Source organism: Mesocricetus auratus, unplaced genomic scaffold (genome assembly GCF_017639785.1).
Source record: "Mesocricetus auratus isolate SY011 unplaced genomic scaffold, BCM_Maur_2.0 Super-Scaffold_100028, whole genome shotgun sequence".
Classification (NCBI taxonomy): Eukaryota; Metazoa; Chordata; class Mammalia; order Rodentia; family Cricetidae; genus Mesocricetus; species Mesocricetus auratus.
The window spans coordinates 9,235,284-9,258,312 of NW_024429209.1; the positions used below are offsets into that span (position 1 = coordinate 9,235,284).

At 43.6% G+C, this 23,029-nt stretch overlaps 1 protein-coding gene across 6 annotated transcripts in view; it reads left to right on the forward strand.

The window, feature by feature from the left end:
- Positions 1 to 7,205: 7,205 nt before the first annotated feature.
- L3mbtl1 (L3MBTL histone methyl-lysine binding protein 1) overlaps positions 7,206 to 23,029 on the forward strand; it is a 33,992-nt gene continuing 18,168 nt past the window's right edge. For 2 of the 6 annotated variants that reach the window (XM_040732904.1, XM_040732905.1), the window contains exons 1-8: positions 7,206 to 11,409; positions 11,521 to 12,135; positions 13,015 to 13,160; positions 13,495 to 13,709; positions 13,957 to 14,089; positions 14,296 to 14,443; positions 14,601 to 14,718; positions 15,200 to 15,278. In XM_040732904.1, the coding sequence (XP_040588838.1) occupies positions 12,014 to 12,135; positions 13,015 to 13,160; positions 13,495 to 13,709; positions 13,957 to 14,089; positions 14,296 to 14,443; positions 14,601 to 14,718; positions 15,200 to 15,278 (961 nt within the window). In that variant the 5' untranslated portion in view covers positions 7,206 to 11,409; positions 11,521 to 12,013. Of the gene's footprint in view, positions 11,410 to 11,520; positions 13,161 to 13,494; positions 13,710 to 13,956; positions 14,090 to 14,295; positions 14,444 to 14,600; positions 14,719 to 15,199; positions 15,279 to 23,029 lie in introns of those variants that run through there. The other 4 variants (XM_040732900.1, XM_040732901.1, XM_040732902.1 and 1 more) reach the window with 4 other exon arrangements.

Below are 23,029 nucleotides of genomic sequence, written 5' to 3' on the forward strand. Positions count from 1 at the left end.
TTTTGTGCTGTTAATCAAATCTACCAAAGTCTTTTATCTGCCCCTTTAACAAGTTGAGTTAAAAGTAAAAGGGACTTGTAGTTAGTGTCAACAAGATTTTGTCATGTAGGTTTTTAAATAAAGGATTACAATTTGAACTCTTCAAGAAGTAGGTCCTAGTACTTGGGATCTTGTTATCCTGTGTTCTGGAAATGGTCAGCGTGATTAGTGTTAGTGTATGGTTTGGTGGTCGTTAATGTTTGAAAAACAGAAGTAGCCTTCCTTTGATTAGAAATTTAGTTATTCAAAGTGGAAAAGCACATGCTGCATTTTCTGCTTGAAAGATGATTATATTTAACAGGTGCTTAGACTATTTGGTAAGATACTTGCTGGTTAAAATTCTTCCCAGCGATCAGTCCCCATGGTATTAGTGGGGCATTTGTGGTTGGTTTGAAAAAACAGTGATGTGGCTAAACTAAAATGCTTTGTATTTACAAGTAAAGCATTATAAATACTGTGGAAACAAAGTTAAATAGTGCAAACTTGTAGGAATAACTGGATTCGCAGTTTCCATTCATCCAGAAGCCCAGTTCGTTGAGACTATAACCTTTTCATTGTTGAGACATGTTAAAGTCATTTCATCCTAAATACTTAACCTCAGTGTTGAGTCAAGGTGTAGATGAATTGGCTCAGGTTTAATACCTTCCTCAGCTGTTGCTACATAACCTAGCAAGGGTTGGTGTGTGGGACTAATCAGAAGACATGCAATAAAATGAGGCTGAGTGGAAAAATGGATATTCAAGGGCCTAGATAGGTGTCAGTAGCTGGAAATACTTGGGAACAGGGAAAGGAATGTTTTCAAGAAATTTATTTCTGTTACAAAATCTTAAAAACTAACTTCAGGATATAGTGTCAAAGCTGCTGCTTTAGTCATTTTTCTTTGATGCTTTGTTTAGATGTTTATAAGAAATAGGTTTATTTTTCCAGTGTAAATTTCCGAAGTTAAAAGAAAATTGTTTCTGGTTGTAGTTTACTGTTTTGCCTGTTCAAAGACAAAAGTGTTGGCTCTTTAAGAATTGGGTTTGACCAAAGTTCTTTATTTTCAGGGAGAAATATATAAAAAAGCTTCTGAGCCACAGCCTTTTAATTTTAAAGAGGAAAGGCTATCAGTGAAATTTGACTTTCTGACTGCACGCATCTTCAGCTGGGCTTGTTAATGTAGTACATGACAGAGGCATTTGACCTTTTTGGCCGCCCTAATAAATGCCAACACCCATATAATTTTTCTAGTAGGGGCAAAGGCCATTTTATCTAGGCCTGGTTCAAAGCTGTAGACCCTAGATATTAAATGTACTAAACAGATCACTGCATTTAAAGAGTTGGTCTTAGCAGAACTGACTGACTTAAATGTTTAGTTGTTTACTCACTAGTGAATTCAGTTCCCTGCCAACTAATGCGCAGAATCTAAGAATCCCATCTTGCACACACTGGTTGATGCCCTGGGTGGAGTGTCGGCAGCACCGACTGATAAAAGAGCACAAGAGAAGTGGGGAACATCGTGAGTCCTGTTGGACGTGACAGCATTTCTTGATAAGCCACAGTGCCTTTATGGCCAGTTTGAGTCCTGCCTACTTCAGCCTTTATGTTCCCACTCCTCCTGTGTTAACATTGCTTTCATCTTGGATATTTTTTTTCTACTTTGTTAACCTACTTTATGCTTTATCTCAATAAAATGCTTACCAAGGGAAAGACTTGTTCTGAATTTATTGTGTTGTCCCTTGGCACCAAGTAAGTTTCAGTAGTTTTTTTAATTGTAGTTACCCCATTGGCTAGCCATTGATGTGTGTTCTTTTTTTTTTTTTTTTTTTAAGCTCTAGAAAGCAGGGTTTGAGGACTGGTGATAGATGGTTTGTCTTATGTTACTAATAACTTTATTTACTGTATTCTGGTCCGTTTTTACCTTATGATTGATATTTTTCAACACAGCTTCTCAAATTAGGAAGTTTTAAATACCTTGCAAATCATTAGCATATGTCCTTAATACTGGGCACTCTAGGCTTTGCAAGTTAAGCCTTCAATACTATTGCATTCCTATTGCTTAATTTTGTTCTCAAAAGCTTCACTCATGGTTGGTCTGATTTCAGAAACACAATAGTGGAACCTAGTGTGGAGTTTCATCTTGCTTTTCTAAGAATAATCAGGGTTTCGAGTATAGTTTTAGTATGTGCTGTGCCCTGAATTCAGTACTCACTGTGCATGTAACTCCCTCATATATATTACAAACTAATAATAGGGTCTGATTGTAATGTGGTATACTCCCTTAATCTTAGTATGGGATGCTAAGGCAGGAAGATTGCTTTGAATTTGAGGCCAGCCAGTGATAATTAGAAAGATAGCTTATCTGAAAAAGAAAAAATTCTAGGAGTATAAAATAATTTTATATCTTAGGCTGGTCTCAAACTATAAGGATGGCTTTGGAGTTATTTTGAGGCAGTGTCAATGGCATGTACTTGTATATGGTTTTGTCTTCTTTTTCTTAACACAAAGCATTTAGTACTGGTCTCCAATTCGGCAATCCTACCATCTCAGATTCTTGAGTGCTTGCTGGCATTAATAGGCATGAGCCACCACAGCACATTTGTCTTTTGTTTTTTTTTAATTATTTATTATGCATACAGTTTTTTATATATGCACATGCATGTACCCCAGGAGAAGGCATCAGGCCTCATTATAGATGGTTGTGAGCCACCATGTGGTTGCTGGGAATTGAACTCAGGACCTCTGGAAGGACATTCAGTGCTCTTAACCTCTGAACCATCTCTCCAGCCCTGTCTTTTGTTTTTAAGTTTGATCATACCATGAGTAATGTGTAATATTTTCAGTGACTATATCTTGAATAAGAAGTATATTTATAAAATCCTAACCACAACAAATGTGCCAGTTAATATAGTTGTCTTCCAGATCTTAAATATTAAATAGCCTTTGTAGGTAGACCTGAGTTGTAACAGTAATTCACATGCTTCTATTGCAGCATTTAATAAAATGACTGACACTAGTTTGACCAGAAAGGAATTTCAGTTCCAAAAAAACAAGTAAACAAAAGATAATGCAGCAAAATCCACCTACTATATATAATTCCTTGGAAGAAGCGGGACATGCTAGTAGTGTACTCCTTTGGAGATGCTTCTTAACAGCATGGGTGATCATACATACATTACTAGTCTTTGAATATCCCAGGGTACTGGTTCCAGTACACTAGCCCTCAGCTAACAAAACCTTCCAACCACTTTAGGTTACTATATATAGTAACCATTAGGCCATTATTTAGGAAATGAGAATCTGCAGGAGGCTTTGGAGGGAGGTATGAGTATACAAAGTAGAGTTGGTAAATGCACCAAACCCAAAGTCCATTTTTTTGTGTGTACTAAGTATGCATTGTATTCATGTTTTGAGATAGTCACTCTGACCTATGTGGCCTCAAACTCAACCTAATAGTCTTGCCTCAGTCTGATAGGTGAGATTACAGGCATGTGCCATGACACTTGACTATTGCTGTTACTTTTATAGTGAATGTAAAATGCCAGTAAAAACGTGGAATGAGCCGGGCGTTGGTGGCGCACGCCTTTAATTCCAGCACTGGGGAGGCAGAGGCAGGTGGATCTCTGTGAGTTCGAGGCTAGACTGGTCTACAGAGCTAGTTCCAGGACAGCCTCTAAAACAATACAGAAAAACCCTGTCTAGAAAAAACAAAAAAAAGTGGAATGAGCCAGGCAGTGGTGGCCTATGCCTTTAATCCCAGCACTTGGGAGGCAGAGCAGGCAGATCTCAGTTTGAGGCCAGCTTGATCTACAAATCAAGAACTCCTGTCTCAAATCCCCCCCCCCAAAATGGGATGAACCACCGCCCACTTAAGCTTTAACAGTATATGCCTGTGCGCTTCCAATTTTGAAGGTAACTCCTAGGCATTTAATAATGGTGGTAATAGAATACATAATTATAGAGGGCTTCTCAAATCTCTAAATGATACCAAATGTGGCAAAAGCCTGTATCCCACATGAGATCAGGGTCCACCTAGGCTGCATAGATAAGACTATCCCAAAAGGGGACTGGGTTTCTAAATGTGTATTTTTCCATTGCTCCATATTGATTGAAGAAGCTGAGTCATTATATTATGTATTTTCCCAATCTTGGGTTTGCTCTAGTTAAGTATAATCTGTTCCTTGCACTTGCTGTAAATGGATAGGTTTTAGATGGTTTTCAAAGTTGTTTACCTAATCTAGCAGCTGGGGGCTTGTTTGAAATTTGATCCTCTCAGGGCCCACCCTGGACACACTGACCCAGCTGCTTAAATCCAGCCTTAAATGTCCTAATAAGCTCTCAAGTGGTTCTCATGTGAAATTTTGAGAGGGGTGTCTGTTTCAGCTGCTCATGCCAGGCCCAGCACAGCAGAGTGGAATCATTCATGCTGAAGTCATACATAAAGTGAAGTTGTTTATCTGGCCTCCCAAGAAATGAGAAAGGCAATAGGTAGAGCCTCATTTAGGCCAGTCCTATCTGACCTGAAAGGGAAGCCCTTCTGCATTGGCCTTTAATGAGGAAAGGAACATTGAAGGACCCCATCTTGTTCTGTTCCTTCAACAACTCTGCCTGTGAAGCTAATTCTGCTCAGTCCATTAGAGCACTTGGTTTCTAAAGTAAATGATGTCTAATTCTAGAACCATAAAAGGCATATTTATCCTTATTGTTTGTAGTTTGTGGTAGTTACAGATACACTCAGTGCTGAGTTCCTGCAACAAAATGATTACCTTAATACACCTGGGGTGTACTTGTTAGCACTTTTCTAGCATGTGTGAAGCTGTGGGTTTGATAACCCTACACTCTAAACCACAACTGCCATCACAGACCATCACCACATGCTCAAGTCACTTCCTCAAGTTCCATTGGCCTTGCTACCCAGAGCCTTCCAAGGAACTGAGTATTGTGGTACCTGCCTATAATTTCAGTATAGTTGAGTCATAGGCCAGGAGTGCGAACAGCTGTCGTGTTGACGAAGTACATACAAGGCCCTAGGTTCTGTGCCTGCCTGCAAAAAGCTTGAGAAAATGGAGTCACACCAGATTTTCAGGAAATTGCTATGTAATAACAATCTCTTGGGTCTGTGTTGATCACATTCCAAACAGGTGTTCTATTGCATTCTGCAGTGTTAGGAAGCAAAGTTGCTGGGACTTGATGCTTCCCAGGCAGGTATACTACCACTATATTCCCAACTCATAATGGTCTTCTTACATTATTATTATGTATGTGGATGTCAGATGACAGCTTTCAGGAGTCCTCTGCTGTCATGTGGGTCCTGGGAATTGGACTCAAGAATTGGCAGCAAGTGCTTTTAGCCACTGCCGTCTCCTGGCCTCAGTGGTATTCTGATTAAGGAACTGGAGGGTTCCCTCAGTACATCATTTCCTTTCCTCCACCCTAAGTTACCATTTGATGACTACTGTACTTCTTTAAAGGCAGGAAGAGCAAGCAAACTTGGTACAGCTGAGTGTTGGAACCCTTGCCTAAGGCTTAAGTGGATGCAATGCCCAACTCGGAGTTGTAGATTGATCAGCTAACCAGTTGTTTCAACGAGTGTTAAAGAAAAACACCAGAGTTCCTAAACTAGGCCTTTATTTCATTGGACTGTGCCTTCATTTGAACTAGCCAGCTAGGTGCAGGTCACATGCCCATACTTACATGTGCAAGCAAGGTACGTATGGGGAGGAAAAAGGAAAGTCATATTCCATTTTTTCTGGGCAAGATAAAAATCAAAAATTAATTTTCTTGAGCACCTATTTTGTACCAGGTGCTTGCCAGTTACCATTGGAAAGGTAAATGAACTCAGAATGCTTATGACCTCATACCAAGTAAGGGGGTGGGGGGCTTTAGCATTGGGGCTTGAGATTGCAGTGCTGGATGGACAAGCTCTACTATCACCTTGTCCTATGTCTGCTTGAGTCTGCTCAGCTGGATTACCTATCTAGAGTATCTGGAACCTTGTGATACAATTTTAAAGGACCGAAGCCTATAAAGGGCCTCATACATCACTTTCTTTGGTCCCCTATTCTTTCAGGGATCCTGCACTAAGAAAGGCTACATAGACTCAGGCTTCCACAGCCTGTGGGTTCAAAAGAGGTGGTGCAGCTTCTGCAATCTGAGAGTGGGCTCAGTTAATTGTGAGCTTCCCTTCCTATGTGAAAGCTTACAGGAGGCCATTGTGGATTGAGCTCTAGCAGTAGACACTAAAAGAATAGACCAAAATGGGTGTACAAGCCATGGCTGAACAGGTAAAAGCATTTTTCACCAAACCTGACACAACCTAGTTCAGTCCTCAGGACCCCCAATGATCAAAGAACTGCAAGTTGTCTTCTAGACATGTAAGCATGTGCATGCACACACAAAACACAGAATGTGTGAACATCACAATAAACCACAGTGGAGGACTTATTCCTGGTAAAAAGTTCTGTTACCAACCCAAATTAAGCTATTTGGCTGACTTTCCAAGAAATCAGGTGAAAGCAAAATTTCCAAAACAAACCAGTCTCAGCAGGATAGGGAATGTCCCTCTGGCTTAATAGTTACAAAGAAAGCAATCTAAGGGCTGGAGAGATGAGTCAGTGGTTAAAAGCCCTGGCTGCCTTTCTGGAGGACCCAGGTTCAAGTCCCAGCACTACATGGTAACGCCCATCCCAGGGATCCAGGCACACTCAAGAAACAGACAAAACATGCAGGCAGAACACCCTTACATAGAAAAGGTATGGTACCTTGTTATGATGCCCAGGCACAAACCCTGGACTGGGCTCAAGAAATCTTGCCTCAGTCACTAGGACTACATGAATGTGCCTTTGGTAGCTCAAGTCAGTTTGGTATGGTTCTCCCTACTTAACAGGTCTACTGATGGTTAAATGGGCAGGTTGATCCCATGACTGGTGTTTGGTCTCTTTGGAAGAGTACCTTTATGTGTACAAGTGAATCATTTACTTTTCTGGCTTCAGTATGACTGCCAAGAGGGTAGACCCAGGGAGATGACTCACCAGGGAAAAGCTTTGCCACACAAGCTGGGTGTTGGTGGTGCACGCCTTTAATCCTAGCACTCGGGAGGCAGAGGCAGGTGGATCTCTGAGTTCGAGCCCAGCCTGGTCTACAAGAGCTAGTTCCAGGACAGCCTCCAAAGTCACAGAGAAAAGAGCCTCCAGAGAAACCCCGTCTCAGAAAAAAAAAAAAAAAAGTAGATCCTTGGAACCAGTGGTGGAAAAGTTGTACTCTGTTCATGAGCTATGGCACTCTACCCGTACATCATATACACGCAATACTTGTTAAATGGTAGGATGGACTTACCCCCGTGTGTGTGGTGTGAGCTTAGGGGTTCCATCCTCTGATGACTTGTCTCACTAAGCACTGAGCAGCCAAACAAACACTTTCTGAGCCCCACCCCAAATGGCCTGTGAGGTAGTTGCTAAAGGTTCTTGTTCCCCAAGGATGAAATTTGGTGATCTGTCACCTTAATCCTAATAGTGGCTAAATTGGGCTTATAGTGTCAGCTACTTGGGAAGCTGACACAGGATTACGTTAGACTATCTCATGACTTTTTTTTCTAAAAGAAGGTTTGGGGATATGTAGACCTTGGGTTTTTTGGTGGTTTGGTTGTTTGGCCTAGCATGCATGGATCCTTAGGTTCTGTCCCCAGCAAAGAATTTAGTGTGGCCATCCTGGGAAGAATGAGGCCAGTGTCCTAGGACCCTTCAAGAAACTAACAGGAAAGGACAGAGTTCCAAGTCCACAATACCACAAGGGCTTAATGTCCCATCTGCTGTCACTGTGAGTGATAAAACCCAAGACTCTTGGGTCTTGCCCTACCCCAAAACTACCTTCACAAGAGAGATGTCAGGGCAGAGTTGCCGTGTCCCTGTGTGCTCCTGATGAGTTCAGTGATTATTTCCCATCCTTCTGTTTAGTTGCTGCTGGTAATATTTTTAATTTATGTGTATGAATGTTTTGCTTGCATGTCTGTATGTAGTATGTATGTGTGTGCATGTGCACCATTTGCATTCTTGGTGCCACTCCTCTGAAACGAGTTACAGATGTTATGAGCCATGAATCAAACCTGGGTTCTCTGCAAGAGCAGCAAGCGCTCTAAACCGCTGAGCCACCTCTTGCAATACTTTTATGTAGTCTTTTTGGCTGTCTATTAGAAGGGTTCCTGATTTGCACAGTCTGACATATCTATAGTAGCAGAAATGTTTCACATGTGAAGAGCAAAACCCTTCTATCCTGAGATCTTTGGACTACTACAACAGTGACTTCAACTCTAATGAAACAGGAAATATGGACTGCTTCCTAACAACAGTCTCCTCCATGCTTCTCTATGCCAACACCATCTGGACCCACTCTGGGGAAGAGGTGGAAAGTGAAGGAAGCATTGGACGTGCTCACTCTCCTAAAAATAAGCTGGGGCCATCAGGATAACCAGCATAGGGGCAGAGCTGCCCACATCACATCTGTTTGGGAGGGGCTCTCCATCCCTGGAGGTGTTGGAATAAACAACAGATATTAAGGCAGAATATAGCAACTGAGGTCTAGATGAGCTGTTTCTGGATCCCACCTGCTCAGATTCCATGCATCTGTTTGAATCACTAAAAGATGGGTTTGTAATTGAGAAACCATGTGTTCTAATAGATTTACCACTTTAAGACTTAACCATCTTGGAATCTTAAATAAGAAGAGTCTGAATAGAGATAAAAGAAAAAGGAGTGATTGTTGTGCGCTGGTGTGTATAAAGAGGCTTTTATGATTCTGGCAATCCATCTTTTTTCTGACTAATCTTGTCCCTGAGAACACAAAATGTGATTAAAACCTTTGAGGTCAGACAGAACACATGTAAACAATACCTAAAATCTGCATAAATTTAAACTTGATCACAGCGATTGGGAGAACTTACCATTTAACTATTTTTCATCTGGACTAGGAATCTTTAGATTTGGCTGATGGCTACCACCTAAGAGCCAAATAGACCTGTTTCCTTTTCTGAGAAATATGGGGAAAAATTAAAATCCAGAATGTAAGGGAAGTGGTGCACTGAAGAAAACAATTAGAAGACATTAATTAGTACCCACTCTACTAGGAACTGGTTCATTCTAGAGCACAGGGTCTCTTAAACCCTTGAATTATCAACTCTCTGTGTTGTTACAGCCGTGGTGCCAGAATAAGAACCAATAAAAAAGTAGAGGTCTGGTAGAGACATGTGAGTTAGGGAAAGGAATGCACAAGAGGAGCCAGTGACCTGCTCAGATCAACACAACAGGAAACATTGTCGAACCTTAGAGCATGGCATGACACCGTCTTCCATTGTTGAATGGAAGCGCAGGAGGTACACATCATCAGCCAGCGGCAGTGGGTCACCCAAAGGCTGAAATGGCTGGGGTCCTTCATGCCAGGCCAGACCCCGCGTGGTGCCAGGTTTCCTTGTTCTGGCTGTGCGTGCTCTTCACCCATCCTAGGAGAGTTTGCCAAAACTCCTGAAATCCCCTTCTCCAAAGATGGGACCCGGGTGTGTGCGGGGATGCACCTTGCCTGATGTAGACCACTCAGCTGGAGGTCCATCAGGCTGGCTGCTGCTCTCGGCTCTGTGATTCCCAGAATACTGTAAGAATCTCCACCCAATTCTCCCGAGAAGCTAGCGGGTTTCGTGGGGAAGAGGCAATTAAGCCTGTATCCCCAGGACTCCGACAGAAAGCAAAGGGGCAACCTGGGTCCACTGCCGCTCAAACCTGGCGGCTAAGGAGCTCTGCGCGCACTCTGCAGGGAACGGGCCCGCCCCCCCGTGTGCGCAGGCGCGCGCCGCACCAGATTCCCACGGTCACTTGGCGCGCGCTGCACCCGCTAGCCTTGCAGGTAAGCACGGGTCTCTGGGCTCGGACTGGGTGCTCTGGGGACGTCACACCCCAGTCCCGGACGGCATGGCGAGAGCTAGTGTCCTGCGGGCCCCGCCCCAGGTCCTTTCCCAGCTCCTACCACACCGACCGCGGACTGGGGAGGTGGCTCTGCAGAACCAGGGCTGGGCGCTGCTTGTGGGCGCTGCGGGATGCCGGGCGAGCAGCCGAGCCCACCGGCACTGCTATCTACATCCAGAGCCGCGGCGAGGGCAGACGCTCGGCCTTGCGAAGAGATGCAAATCAATTAAGAGTTTCCATTAATGAGAGGGTGTGTGGAGGGCGAGTTTGAGGTTTCCACAGGCCATTTTAGCAAACTTTCCGCTGTCAATGATTTTCAATATTTTTAACAAAAAACAGGGTTTTTAAAATATTGGCTATAAAGGGGGGGGGACTAACGAATTCCGCCATTTTGGCGTTTAAAAAAAGTAACCCTTCAGCAGAGCGAGCGGATGGATCAGTGACCGCCCCGCCCGCGACTGTCTGCATTAGTCTAGAGAGGCGGGTGGCGTCTTTGGACACTCCAACAGCACATTCCACCCGCTAGAGTCTAGGTTGCAGCTTCGGCGAGGGCGAGCTGGGACCGCCTCCCCCCGCCAAGTTTTCTGTGTGCCTCCAGCACTATCTCCCCTGTCTCCAACACCTACCAGTGGGGCGTTTATTGGATGTCTGCTGTATACGAGGCCTCGAAAGGCTCTGGGTGGAATGTGTGTGGAAAGCTTGACAGACAGCAAGAGACAGCAGCACAAACACGTTCGAAAAATTGTTTATTGAACTACTCTCATTTTAAGTAGGATTCCCTGGAAACAGATTTAAGTGTAGGTTTATGAGAGTAGCCTTGTGAAGCCAGCAAGATGGAACAGAGACGGTGAAATGGTGATGTAGTCTCAACAGAGGCCCCAGCCTGTGGAGCAGGAAGCCCTAAACCTGAGCTGGCCCTGTAGACGCCTGGAATGAAGGTAAAGGGGTGGGACTTTGACAGCCCTCTATCAACGGAGAGAACATTTGAGCGAGAGTTCCCCTGGCTAATTCCGCGGAACCTGAGGCTGATGGCTGACAATTGTCTCCACTAGCCTCCAGAAGGGGGTCTCATCTGACTCCCCTCCCGTCTCACTGCAGGCGTTCTCACACTGGCACTGGATCTCCTTTGCCCCCCCAACCTGTAATTGTTATGGTGCTCCAAGGCTCCACTCTTTCCTCTGAAGCCCCTTCTATATCTTAAATACTATCTGTAGTCAATAACTTCCGAATATCTCCAGTTCCAACCTCATCCTTTAAAAGATAAGCCTCATGAGAGTCCTTTGTCTTGGTAGCACCTATGTCCCCAGAGCATAGAACAGTGCTGGCACTTCGTTGGTTCTCCAGGACTTGCTGAGAGCAGACGTCAAGCCCCCATCAGAAAGGTCATCTTCAGCTACTTCTCTGTGACACCTGCCACACGACTCTTTGAATAAGCAGCCACTCTGTATGTTCATCGGTATTTTAAATAAAAGATTTATTCTATTTAAAATAATTAAAAGTGGTACAAAGGCAGAGAGAGATGGCTCAGGGTTAAGAGCACTTGTTGCTCTTGCAGAAGACCCAGGTTCAGTTCCCAGCACCCACACTGTGTCTGACAACCATCTGGAACTCCAGTTTCAGGAGGATCAAAAGCCCTCTTCTGGCCTCAGCAGGTACTGCATGCACATGGTGCTCAGGCATCCATTCCAGCAAAAGCAACTGTACACATAAAATAAAAGTAAATATTTCTAAGTAGTATAAACACAAGCTGTGAAAAGCAAAATAAATTGGAATTGAAATTTGGAGATTCTGGATTTTTATAAACTCAAATTTTAAAAACTCATCTTGTTTGGTTTGAATGCTTTAATTAATCAGGTCACATATCTGACCTTATCTACTTACCTGTTTATACCGTAGCTTTATACTTATAATGATAGACAACTGTAATATATTCCATTTTAGAGAGGAGACACTTGGAAATAAATGAACACAGGAACAGCAAGAAAGAGAGGGAGGGTGGGCACAAGACCACACCCATTGCAACCTGATTTTACAAGTAGGCAGTGTCCATGGTATTGGCTAGAAGCTGTCAAACTCCCTGGCGTTTCTGTCTAAAGGGAGAGGATTGCTATTTGTTGAAGCCCTGCTGGTATCGATACTTCACAGCCAACATTCACCAAAGCCCCTTCAGGTAGGTGCCATTACCACCTTTATCTTATTTTACGGTTCAGAAAACAGGCTTGCCAGGCAGTGGTGGCTCACACCTTTAATCCCAGCACTCAGGAGGCAGAGGCAGGTGGATCTCCTCTCCTCTCCTCTTCTCTCCTCTCCTCTCTTTTCTATCCCCTTACCCCTCTGCTGGATGTGAACACAGGATTCACGCATGCTAGCCAAGTGCTTTGCCAATAAGCTATACCCCCAGCTTCTGGACCTTGTGCTGACTGGGTTTTCATAAGCTGTCTTTTGCCATTCAGGTATGTGCATTTGTTCAGCCAAGGCTATGTCTGCGGTTGGGTGGGTGGTGCACAGGGGAACACAAGACAACAAGATTGGGAAGATATCACCTTCCTCGAGGACCAACCCTGTTTGGATAGAGTTGAATGTGGTTTCTGAAGACCCTGAGTGCTCAAAGAAAGGAAATGGAAACAGGGGATCAAGGAAGAAGTGATTCCAACTTAGCTTGGCTTTGTCACTGGCCAAAACAGGACCTTTAGCCTGAATCATGCTTCCTATAAGCCATTTCTGTACACACAGTGTGCATGGTACTCTCACACATGTCATTATGCCCATCCTCACAAATAATGGGCAGGGGAGGATGCAGGGCCTGGCCAGAGTTCCATCAATAACCTAAGTAAAGGCCAGTAGTCAGATCTTAAGTTGGTGTTCAACAAAACACCCTACTTCTGGCTGTTACACAGAGAAACCTTGTCTTATAAAACAAAAGTCACCCTACTTCTCACAGAGATGAGACCTTTCTCAGGAAGCTACTGACTTGAAGGTGACCAGTTTCTCCTCCAACAAACTCCTTCCCTCCCCCATCATCATCCTGGTGGCTGTGTTTAATTTGTAGACTCATGCGGATGGAGGGGCTCCCGGAAATGGAGATACTAAGGACACCGAAGGGGTCTTCGTCAGGGGAGGTCAGTGTGCACCTGCTGGCCAGAGACAGCATAGGCTTACGTCCTCACCTACCTGCAACTGCCTTTATTATTCCTAGTAAGTCAAGGTCAGAGGCCTGAAGATTCCATACCTGCTCAAGAGAGTGTGGGTGTGGCTAGGGTGACACCTTTCACTCTCTTTGCTGTGTTTGTTTCATTTTGTTTGAGACAGGGTTTCTCTGTGTAGCCCTAGCTGCCCTGGAATTTGCTTTGTAAGCCAGGCTGGCCTCAAGCTCAGAGGTCCACCTGTCTCTGCCTCCTGTGCAGGGATTAAAGGCGTGCGCCTTCACATCAGCCACTTTTCACTTTACTTGCTTTTCAACTGGATACATATGGGTGACAAGTGTCACAGGGCTCACCTGTGCCCTGTCTTGTCGTGTATCTGTTTCTAGCCAATGCCGCCACCCTTGGTCTGCCCAGCACTGGCCTGGATGTGCCCTATCCCCGGGAGCAAGTCCATGTGGGCGCCCTGGAGCGGGTGACGAGCAGCGAACCAATTTCTACCACCATTGTGCCACAGCTAAGCACGGGGCCAGGGACCAATAGCACAGTCAGGCTTCTGGATTGGACAGGGGTTCCCACACCTTCAACTGGGAGTGGCCTACGGGTTAGTGCCCTTGAGGATTGGCAGCTGTGGGGTGGGCTTGAAGGCGGGACTTAAGACGGAAATGCTGAGGCTGGTGGTTTAGTGTCAGTCTGGGACTGGCACCGTAGGTGGGGGCGTGGTTGGGAGGAGTGGGCGGAGTTTGTAGACCTGAAGGGTTAGCTGGCAGAGCAAAAAAAAAGTGTGGGTGACCCAAGGTGGGTGGAAAGCTGATGTAGCAGTCACAGTCCTCAGAATTCTGCATCTCTAGTTTCGGATAAGCGAGTACATGCCCCTGAATATGATGGGAGTAGAGCGACCACCAAGCCCGGAACGGCAGCGAGAAGTCCTGGTTGGACATGAAGGTGGCCCTATCGGAGGCAGTATGGGCACCCAGAACCCCGGTAAGAACCTGCTCCCCGAGGGTGGATGATGTGGGTGGGTGATGCTTGAGCTCCCTGGTGACTCTTGGATGGGAATGTAACCAGATACAGCCCTAAGTAGAAAGAGCTGAAGGGGTGCTGTTCAGTGGGGTGTAGGGATGTGGGCGGAGCCTGACCGTGACTGTCCAGGGATGAGAAAGAAGACTAAGGTCCAGGGACTCCCACAGATGTCCACCGGAACCCTCAAGAAGTCACCTCTCAGGAACCCCCAGAAGACACGAGCTCTAGAGAGTGCCAGACTTTTGGGCCTCAACAAGGCACTGCACCAGACCTTGGTTCTTCGGGAGACCACTGCCCTCCACCTTTCCAGAAGCGGTAAAAACGAGGGATTACAGCCTCTCTTGCCCCATTTTCATCCATTATGTTTTACTGACTCTGGGCTTATGAGCATGTGAATACAGTGGGTGCTGTAGAATGTATGGGGGGTAGTTTTGTTTTAGTTTTTCCTCTAATGAGAGTGGTTCTCTTTTAGATCAGTCATAGTAAAGAATTCAGCCTGTACCATCGCTTCTGAGCTCCTAAAACCCATGAAGAAGAGGAAACATAAGGAGTACCAGAGTCCATCAGAGGAATCAGAGTCAGAAGCCATGGTAAAAAAGAGGGACACGGGGAGAGATATGCCAAGCGGGAGCCCCATTTCGTAATCTTGTCAATCCAAGATAGGGTTACAACACACACAAGGGGACTGGATGTGTGGCAGTGGAAAACAAAATCCCTGGAGTCCTGTACCTAGATAAGAGGTCAGGAGACACAGGCTGAAGCTGGAGATGCAGATAAAATCAGCACAGAGCAGACGTTCATGTACTCAGTTTCCCCACCTGGGGATGAGAAGTGAAGTCAGGCTGTATGATAAGGGTCCGTGTGCTCACACAAATCTGTACCCCCCAGCGGTACGGATCCAAGCAATAGATTGACTCCAGGAGCAGAGCTCTTGCACAGACCCTAGAGGAACTCTTCCAATTTCAAGCATAGCTTTGGACCAGATTGCCAGGCAGGGACTGGGGACCAGAGGCTTAACTTACATCCCAACACGTGAGGACAGGAAGCTGGAATCAGGCTTTCTTTCTACAGAAGCAAGAAGAAGGAAAAGATGCAGAAAGACAGCCCACCACCAGCACGCCAGAGAGTGAAGAGTGCAGAAGCCAGTTGGGTATGGTGGCCAGTGTGTATTTGTTTATGTGAAGTGTTTATATAATTTTGGGGGTGTGAGACTGAAAGTGTACTTGTGGTTGTGGTTGTACGGGGTGCCAGAGAGCACAGGTTAGTGTAGAGAAAGAGACTGAGTGAGACCACTTGTGGTTTGTGCATGACTCTATGTTTGTTCTTGGGGTTGTTTATCTTGTGTTGTTCAGCCATGAGAAGGCCCTCCTGGGAAGTCGAGAAGCCACGTAGCATTAATTCCCTTTGGTATTGGCAAGTCCACACTGGTCATTAGCCTGACCTCCTGATCTGATTCCAAGGAAGAGGTTCTTCGTGGTTAGCTTCAGCCGTCAGGCCTGCTGTTAGGACTATTATAGATGCAGGTGACAGCTGTCAACTGGATCTAAGCAGAGCTTACCATACTGGTAATCATCTATGTAGCAATGTTATGTTTTCCTCTCCAACATTTAAATTACATCAACACAGGACCTGAATTTATCTATCTATTTATTTATAGTTTTGTTACATTTATCTACTGGGGGGAGGCACAGCCTGTTGGAGATCAGATGACAATTTTCTAGAGTCAGTCTCCTCCCACCACATGGGGCCTGGGGATCAATGATTAGTCATCAGGGTTGGCAGCAAGTGCTTTTACACACTGAGTCATCTTGCCAGCCCGGCACTGAGGTTATTAGTCACTGTGTCTTGGATGTTTAGCCTAGGGCCTGGTATGGAGCGGGTTCTCAATGAATGCCTGTTCAGTAGGTGAACTGAGCTCACCAGTGGCCATCCCTACAAACCACCTTTATCTCCCAAATAACCATCAGTTTGCCTTCTACATATTTGGGCCATCTCATTCCAATGGCATCCTGCATGGGGTCCTGAAGTGTGGTGGTATCAAGGACTGGCCATGTCTTCCTATCCATGGGGACTTTATTCCCTTTTGTTGAATAACAGCTATGTCGTGATTGCTCATCAATTGATGGGCAGATTACTTCTATTTTGGACTATTATGTTCTCTTATCTGAAATATTGTACAAGTTTCTGTGTAAACATATGCTTCATTTCTATTGGGCATATACCTAGAAGTGAAATTTTCTTTCACATAATAACTCTGTGTTTATCATTTGGATACATTGCTAAGCTGTTTTCCAAAGTGGCTATACTGTAATCTTACATCCTGGACAGAATGTGCAGGATTCTAGCTTATCCCTGTCCTCAATACTTGGTGACATCTCTTTGTTTTTCCCATCTTAGCCATCCTGTGGGGTGTGGCATGGTAGCTCCCCGTTGTTTGAATTTGTGTTTTCCTAACGACTAGTAAGTGATATGTTTCCTTTGGAGAAATTCAGACTCTTGCTCATTTTTGAATTGGATGTAAGAAACTGACTCTATGTTAAAATGCTATAGTGGCATGGAATTGTGAGGGCCCTGAGAATATGAGTGTAGTTCAGTATAGACACTAGTCAGGGTACCAACCACAGAAACTCTATCTTGTTTCTCACTTTCTCTGTTTCTCTTCCTCCACAACCCCTTTCTTTCAGATTCCTTTTGGCTTTTTTGGATGATCTGTTTTGTTTTGAAGCAGAGTCTCACTGTGTATGTCTGACTGGCCTGAAACTTGCTCCCTAGACCAGTCTCAAATTCAGAGATCCATCTGCATCTGCTTCCCTGGTACTGGGATTAGAGACGTGTACTACCACTCCTATCCCATTTGGATTTTTTTGAGTCTCACGGTACAACCTAGGTTGACCTCAAAGGAATGGGTCTCCTGTCTCAGCCAAGTGCTGAGGTTATAAGGCATGTACCATACCATCTAGTTTAGTGAGGTGGTTTTTTTGTATTGTTTTGATTTTTTTTTTGGTTATTCGAGACAGGGTTTCTCTGTATTGTTTTGGAGGGTGCCCTGGAACTAGCTCTGTAGACCAGGCTGACCTCGAACTCACAGAGGTCCTTCTGCCTCTGCCTCCCGAGTGCTGGGATTCAAGGTATGCGCCACCAACGCCCAGCGAGGTGTTCTGTTTTTTTTTTTTTTTTCTCCAGCTAGACTCCAATTTACAGTTTTCCTGACTCTGCTTTGCAGATCCTGAGTTCCAGGTATAAGCCAGCTTAGAAATAGCTTCTGGTTCTTGTTTGTTTGTTTGTTTGCTTGCTTGTTTGTGACATCTTCTCACTCTATACACCCAGGCTGACCTGGAACTCACTATGCATCTCAGGCTGGCCCTGCCTCTGCCTCCATAGAGCTGGGAATACAGGCGTATGCCACCATGCTCAGCTAGAGAAACACTCTCTTAACTGAAATTCCTAAACCAACAATCCATGCAAAATTCTACAAACCCGTTAATTTGGGGGAGAAGATGGTCCCCGGCTTTCATTAGCTTTTCAGAATAATTCTTCAGTGGCAGCATGTTCATAAGGGCACTTCTCTCCCCACTCTCTTCGACAAGATCTCGCTATGTAGCCTTAGGTGGCTCATGAATATTGGGTATCCTGTTTGCTACAGTTTTTCCCTCTATCCTCTAGATATTGTCTACTGTGTATCAGGCACTGGCTGGAGCTGAGCATTCAGAGTGAGCTTGAAGCCAAGGCTCACCTAACTAGCTCCCAGTTGCAGAGATGGATATGTAGACAAGTAGCTATCATATAACAGTATGGTACATCATATATCATGTAACAGTGTGTTATCTATCATATGACAGTATGACATGCCTGTGAAGTTTGAAAATGCAAAGCTGTTTCACAGGACAGCTGCCACATACAGTCATTCCGTGACTCAGTACACCCATCTGTCCTTTCTCTGGTCATATAATAAACACTTGTTGAACATCTACTCCTTGTGAAGCCCTAGCCGGATGCTGTAACTGGGCCTGGCTCTTTAGAAGGTGAGGTAAAGGTAGGAGGATGGAAGAAAATTGTGGAGCAGGATACCCAAACTAGACATCTCAGCCTGTACAAAGCCACAGGTCCAGAGGTGTAGAGGTTCATGGTAAAGTGTGAAGAGGAAGGATTGGCTAGTTCACAGAGGGCTTTGCCAGTTTTGTGTATTGTTCTGTTCCTTAGTTGGAAATGAGTCGATACAGTGACACTAAAAACAAAAACAAAAACAAAACAAAACAAAAAACCTTTTTACTTACTTCAGAGATATTTTGGTAGTATGATAAGTCTAGAAAAGAAAGATCATAAAGGGGTATAGCTGAACATTTCTCTGTCCTGCCCTCCAACCCCACAGCTGCATATAAAATAATCACTCAGAGGCTCAATATTAATTATAATTGTTTGATAATCACTTGGAGACTTGATGTTAAATATAATGGTTTGACTGATGGCTCAGGCTGATTACTAGCTAGCTTTTTCGATTAAATTAACCCATCTTTATTAATCTGTGTATTGCCACACGGACTGTGGCTTACTTACTAGCAGTGCTCTGGCATGTTGTTCCTTGGGCGGCTGCTGGCATCTCCTTGACTCTACCTCCCTTCTCCCTGTATCTCTACTTGAATATTCTACCCTACCATAGACCAAAACAGCTTTATTCATCAACAAATAAAAGCAATAGATATTTTCATTGTATAAAAGGACATCCCACATCATTTCCCTTTTCTGATTTATTAAAATGGAAGGTTTTAACTTTAACATTGTAAAATTACATATAATAAAACATATAATAAAAGAACTAGAGTTATAGTATTTGTTTGTATTTGGCAAAATTAAAGAAAATACTCTATCATCTACCCTATCTTTATTAGTCTAAAGTGTTATATCTAATTTATCTTTTATCATAACCAAGGAAAACTATAATTATAATGATCTAGTTTCAACTCCATCAAAGACCCCCACAAGGATATAATATTTCCTAAGTTAACAGGAAGTATATTATAGAACTTCCAAAACTCTAGAAATGACAGACATATCTGGCTGCCTAGACAGTCACCCGAAGTTCTTCTGTAATGTTGGGGCATCCATCTTCAACCTATAGGCCTAAAGTATCTGGCAGACTTCTTAGTGAGGCAGGAAATTTGAAAGACTGTCCTACCTGTTTTGGCAAAATTTGTTAGTTGCTTTCTTTTGTGTCCTGCATAATGGCTGACAGACTCTTTCATGAAGCATGAACTTGTTTTAGCAAGTTCAGCAGTCATTTTTCTGTGGGTTCTTCATATCCAGTTCATACATCATATTGCCAAGCTGTCCAGGCAAGAGCAGTTTCTTGCCTAAATGGCTAGCCTTGCCACATTGAAAGCAAACTCCATAAGGAGTTTCTTTCTTTCTTTCTTTCTTTCTTTCTTTCTTTCTTTCTTTCCTTCTTTCTTTCTTTCTTCTTTTTGGTTTTTCGAGACAGGGTTTCTCTGTATTGTTTTGGAGGCTGTCCTGAAGCTCACTTGGTAGACCAGGCTGGTCTCAAACTCACAGAGATCCATCTGCCTCTGCCTCCCAAGTGCTGGGATTAAAGGTGTGTGCCACCAACGCCAGGCCCATAAGGAGTTTCTTCAATGCCCAACATCCTATTGAAGTAATTGGTGCTTCCAGGAGCAGACATGTTTCACTTTCAAGAAAAAATCTAAGTTCTTAGAACATTTTAAATGCCATATTCTGTAAGTCTTTGAAATGTTTGAAGATTACCTATCCATCTAAAATATATCTCTGCATATCTAGAAAACCTAACTAACATGACTGTAAGTTTGACAATTATAGATGACTGTTAATTTGTATTTAACTATACATTACATTTTAAATGAGATGAATAGCACAATCTCTTAGACAAGAGTAGAAATTACATATTGTATAGCAAAAATGACCTAAATTTATATCAACATGCAAAAATCCTTTAAATAAGAATAGAAACATATACACAGTGTAACAAAATTAACTTTAAATTTATCACTATAACAAAATGCATGCCAATGCAAAATATCTGAGATTAATAGTTGTCTTTTTATCCTATATTTCTATATTCCCCTAAATACAACAAACATACATAACCCACCAAATACCCAAAGATGATCCATACCCCCAAACTCCTGGGAATGTGGACATTATCTTCTCCAAACTGCTTCCTGATGTCTGTGAACAAAGTATCTTTAAGAACCCCTGAGAAGGGGCTGGAAAGATGGCTCAGTAGTTAAGAGCACTTGACTGCTCTTCCAGAATTCATGAGTTCAATTCCCAGCAACCACATGGTGGTTCATAACCATCTGTAATGGGATCAGATTCCCTCTTCTGGTGTGCATGAAGACATTCATAAAATGCACATTCATAAAGAACATGAATAAATAAATCTTTAAAAAAAAAAAGAACCCCTGAGAAAATTTGAGATAAATGCCAAGTCCTGGGAAGACAAGTATAACCTTTGTTGATAAATATCAATTCAGGAGGTCTCCTTTGATCAAATCTGGTTCATCTTAACCTGGAAAGAATCCATAGCCTCTTGTTTCCTGTGGAAACAAAAGCAAAACCACTTCTCCAAAGCAATACATCTTTTAAGTCCATTTTACAAATTTATTTTTTGACTTCTGTTATAAAGTTAAGGCATCTTTAAAAATATTTAGGTTGGTATATTTTATCAGTCTCTCTTCTAATCTCATGTCTCTCAGCAGCAGTTGTTTTCTTGTCAGCATTCAAAAAATTCAAAATCAACATAATACTATACTTCCTGTTGTCGGGTGTAGGGAGTGGGCGATGGCATCGTTAGGGGACCCTGAGAGCATTGGGATAATGGTCAAGTCCTGAAAGAGCTGGCTGTGTCATTTGGTGTCGTGTCCAGTCTCTGTGTGATGGGAAAGTGCATGACTGGATAGTGTGTGAGCCTGGACCGTCTTAGCCACTTTGAGGTTGCTCTGGATACAGATTGTTGAGGAAACTACAACAGAGGCAGTCTGAGAGACTAGGTCACTTGGGCTACTTGTCTTCGTTGGTGTCTGGTCCTTTTTTTCTGAAAACATACAAACTTTTAAAGGTAGCATACATATCTGCATTAACAGAAGTATGGAATGTCAGCTAAAGATGATTTTCTGTTCTATGTTTGAGCAGGTAAAAGGCATCTGTCAACAGGTAAAGGGCTGTAGGTAAAAGGTATAAGTCTTTTGGACTGCATAACTAAACTGTAATATAAATCTCTATCCATGCCATATGAAAGGATAACACGTAATAATAAGTCATGAGGACTCTGTCGACAAGATTTATCATGTCTCATCCAGTCTCACAGCTGTTCCCATGTAGAGGGATCAGCTTAAACATCACCTCTCTTGCAGTTTTCTTGGCTTCTTCCTTCACATCTTCAGCTAAGATTTTCAGGACGCTCCCCCAATCAAATCTGGTCTCTATTAATTTTTAAGGAATCCATACCTTTTTGTTTCCTGTGGAAACAAAGGAATAACCTCTCCCCAAACTCAACCTATTTTTTTTTACTTCTATTCTAAAGTTAAGACATTCTTAAAATATATGGGCTGGTTTAATTCAGTAGTTTTTTTCTACAATTCAATCTCTCAGCAGCTGCCATATTTTTATTAGCATTTAAAAATATTTAAAGTTAACAAAGCTCTTTATAGGATCCAGATCCAGATGTCCTCTATTTCCCATCTTTATGTGGCTTCTTTATTTTATATTACTTTACTCTCTCTTTAAAGACTTTATTTATAAACTGTCTATACCCATGTTCTCTTCTTTCTTCAGCATCTAGCACATTTGCAAGCATACTGTACCTGTTCAGAGGTTTTCTCAGCCTGGACCTGTCTGCAGCCTTCTCTGACTGTGGAGACAAACCTTAAAGAGCCAGGCCCTCCACTGCACAACTGGCTTAGCACATGGTGGGGGTAGCTGGCTCTGACCCCTCTGGGTCCACAGGCAGTGGTGCCTAACTGTCCCAGACATGCCTAATCATCTCAGCTGCACCTAACCATCCTGGTTCTGGGAAGCTGTGCGTGCACTGTGGTTTGAACCCAGGGCTGAGTGGCATACCAGCTGCTCAAGCGCTTAGCTGCACAGTAGGCCCTCTTCAAGAAGCCATGCCTTTGTATGCTGCTAGCACCGGGCCTGCTTGAGAGATAGTGGTTACTAAGAAACCATGTCTAGCTCCATGTTCAGAACTTTTGTCAGCTTTCTTGGGCCTTGAGTGGGTATACATGGCCCCATGTTAGGTGCCAATGTAGTTGGACTTTCTTGTCAGACTTTCTTTGGGACTGCCAGCCCCCAAATAATGACATGGAGACTTATTATAATTATGAATGCTTGACCTTTTAGCTTAGGCTTGCTTCCAACTAACTCTTTGTCAGTTTTTCCAGACAAGGTTTCTCTGTGTAGTCCTGGCTATCCTGGAACTCACTCTGTAGACCAGGCTAGCCTAGAACTCATAGAGATACACCTGCCTCTGTCTCTCAAGTCCTGGGATTAAAGGTGTGCATTGCCGCCGCCACCACCACCACCTGATCCAACTAACTCTTACAACTTAAGAAACTGGTTAACCAGTTTCTATTATTTTACATTTTGCCACATGGCTTTTTACCTCTACCCCCTTCTGTATGTCTGACTTCTTCTGTGTCTCACTGGCATCTCTCACACACCTAGATTCATCCCCTAGTCTCTCTTTCCGCCAGGAAGTCCTTCCTAACTTCTCCTGCCTAGTTATTGGCCATTCAGCTTTTTTATTGAACCAATCACAATGACACATCTTCTCACAGTATACAGATATCCAGCAACAGACAGCTACATGGCTTGCCAAGAAACCCATCCTAGATGTTAGCCCCAAGCACCCCCTTGGCTGGCTGGGTA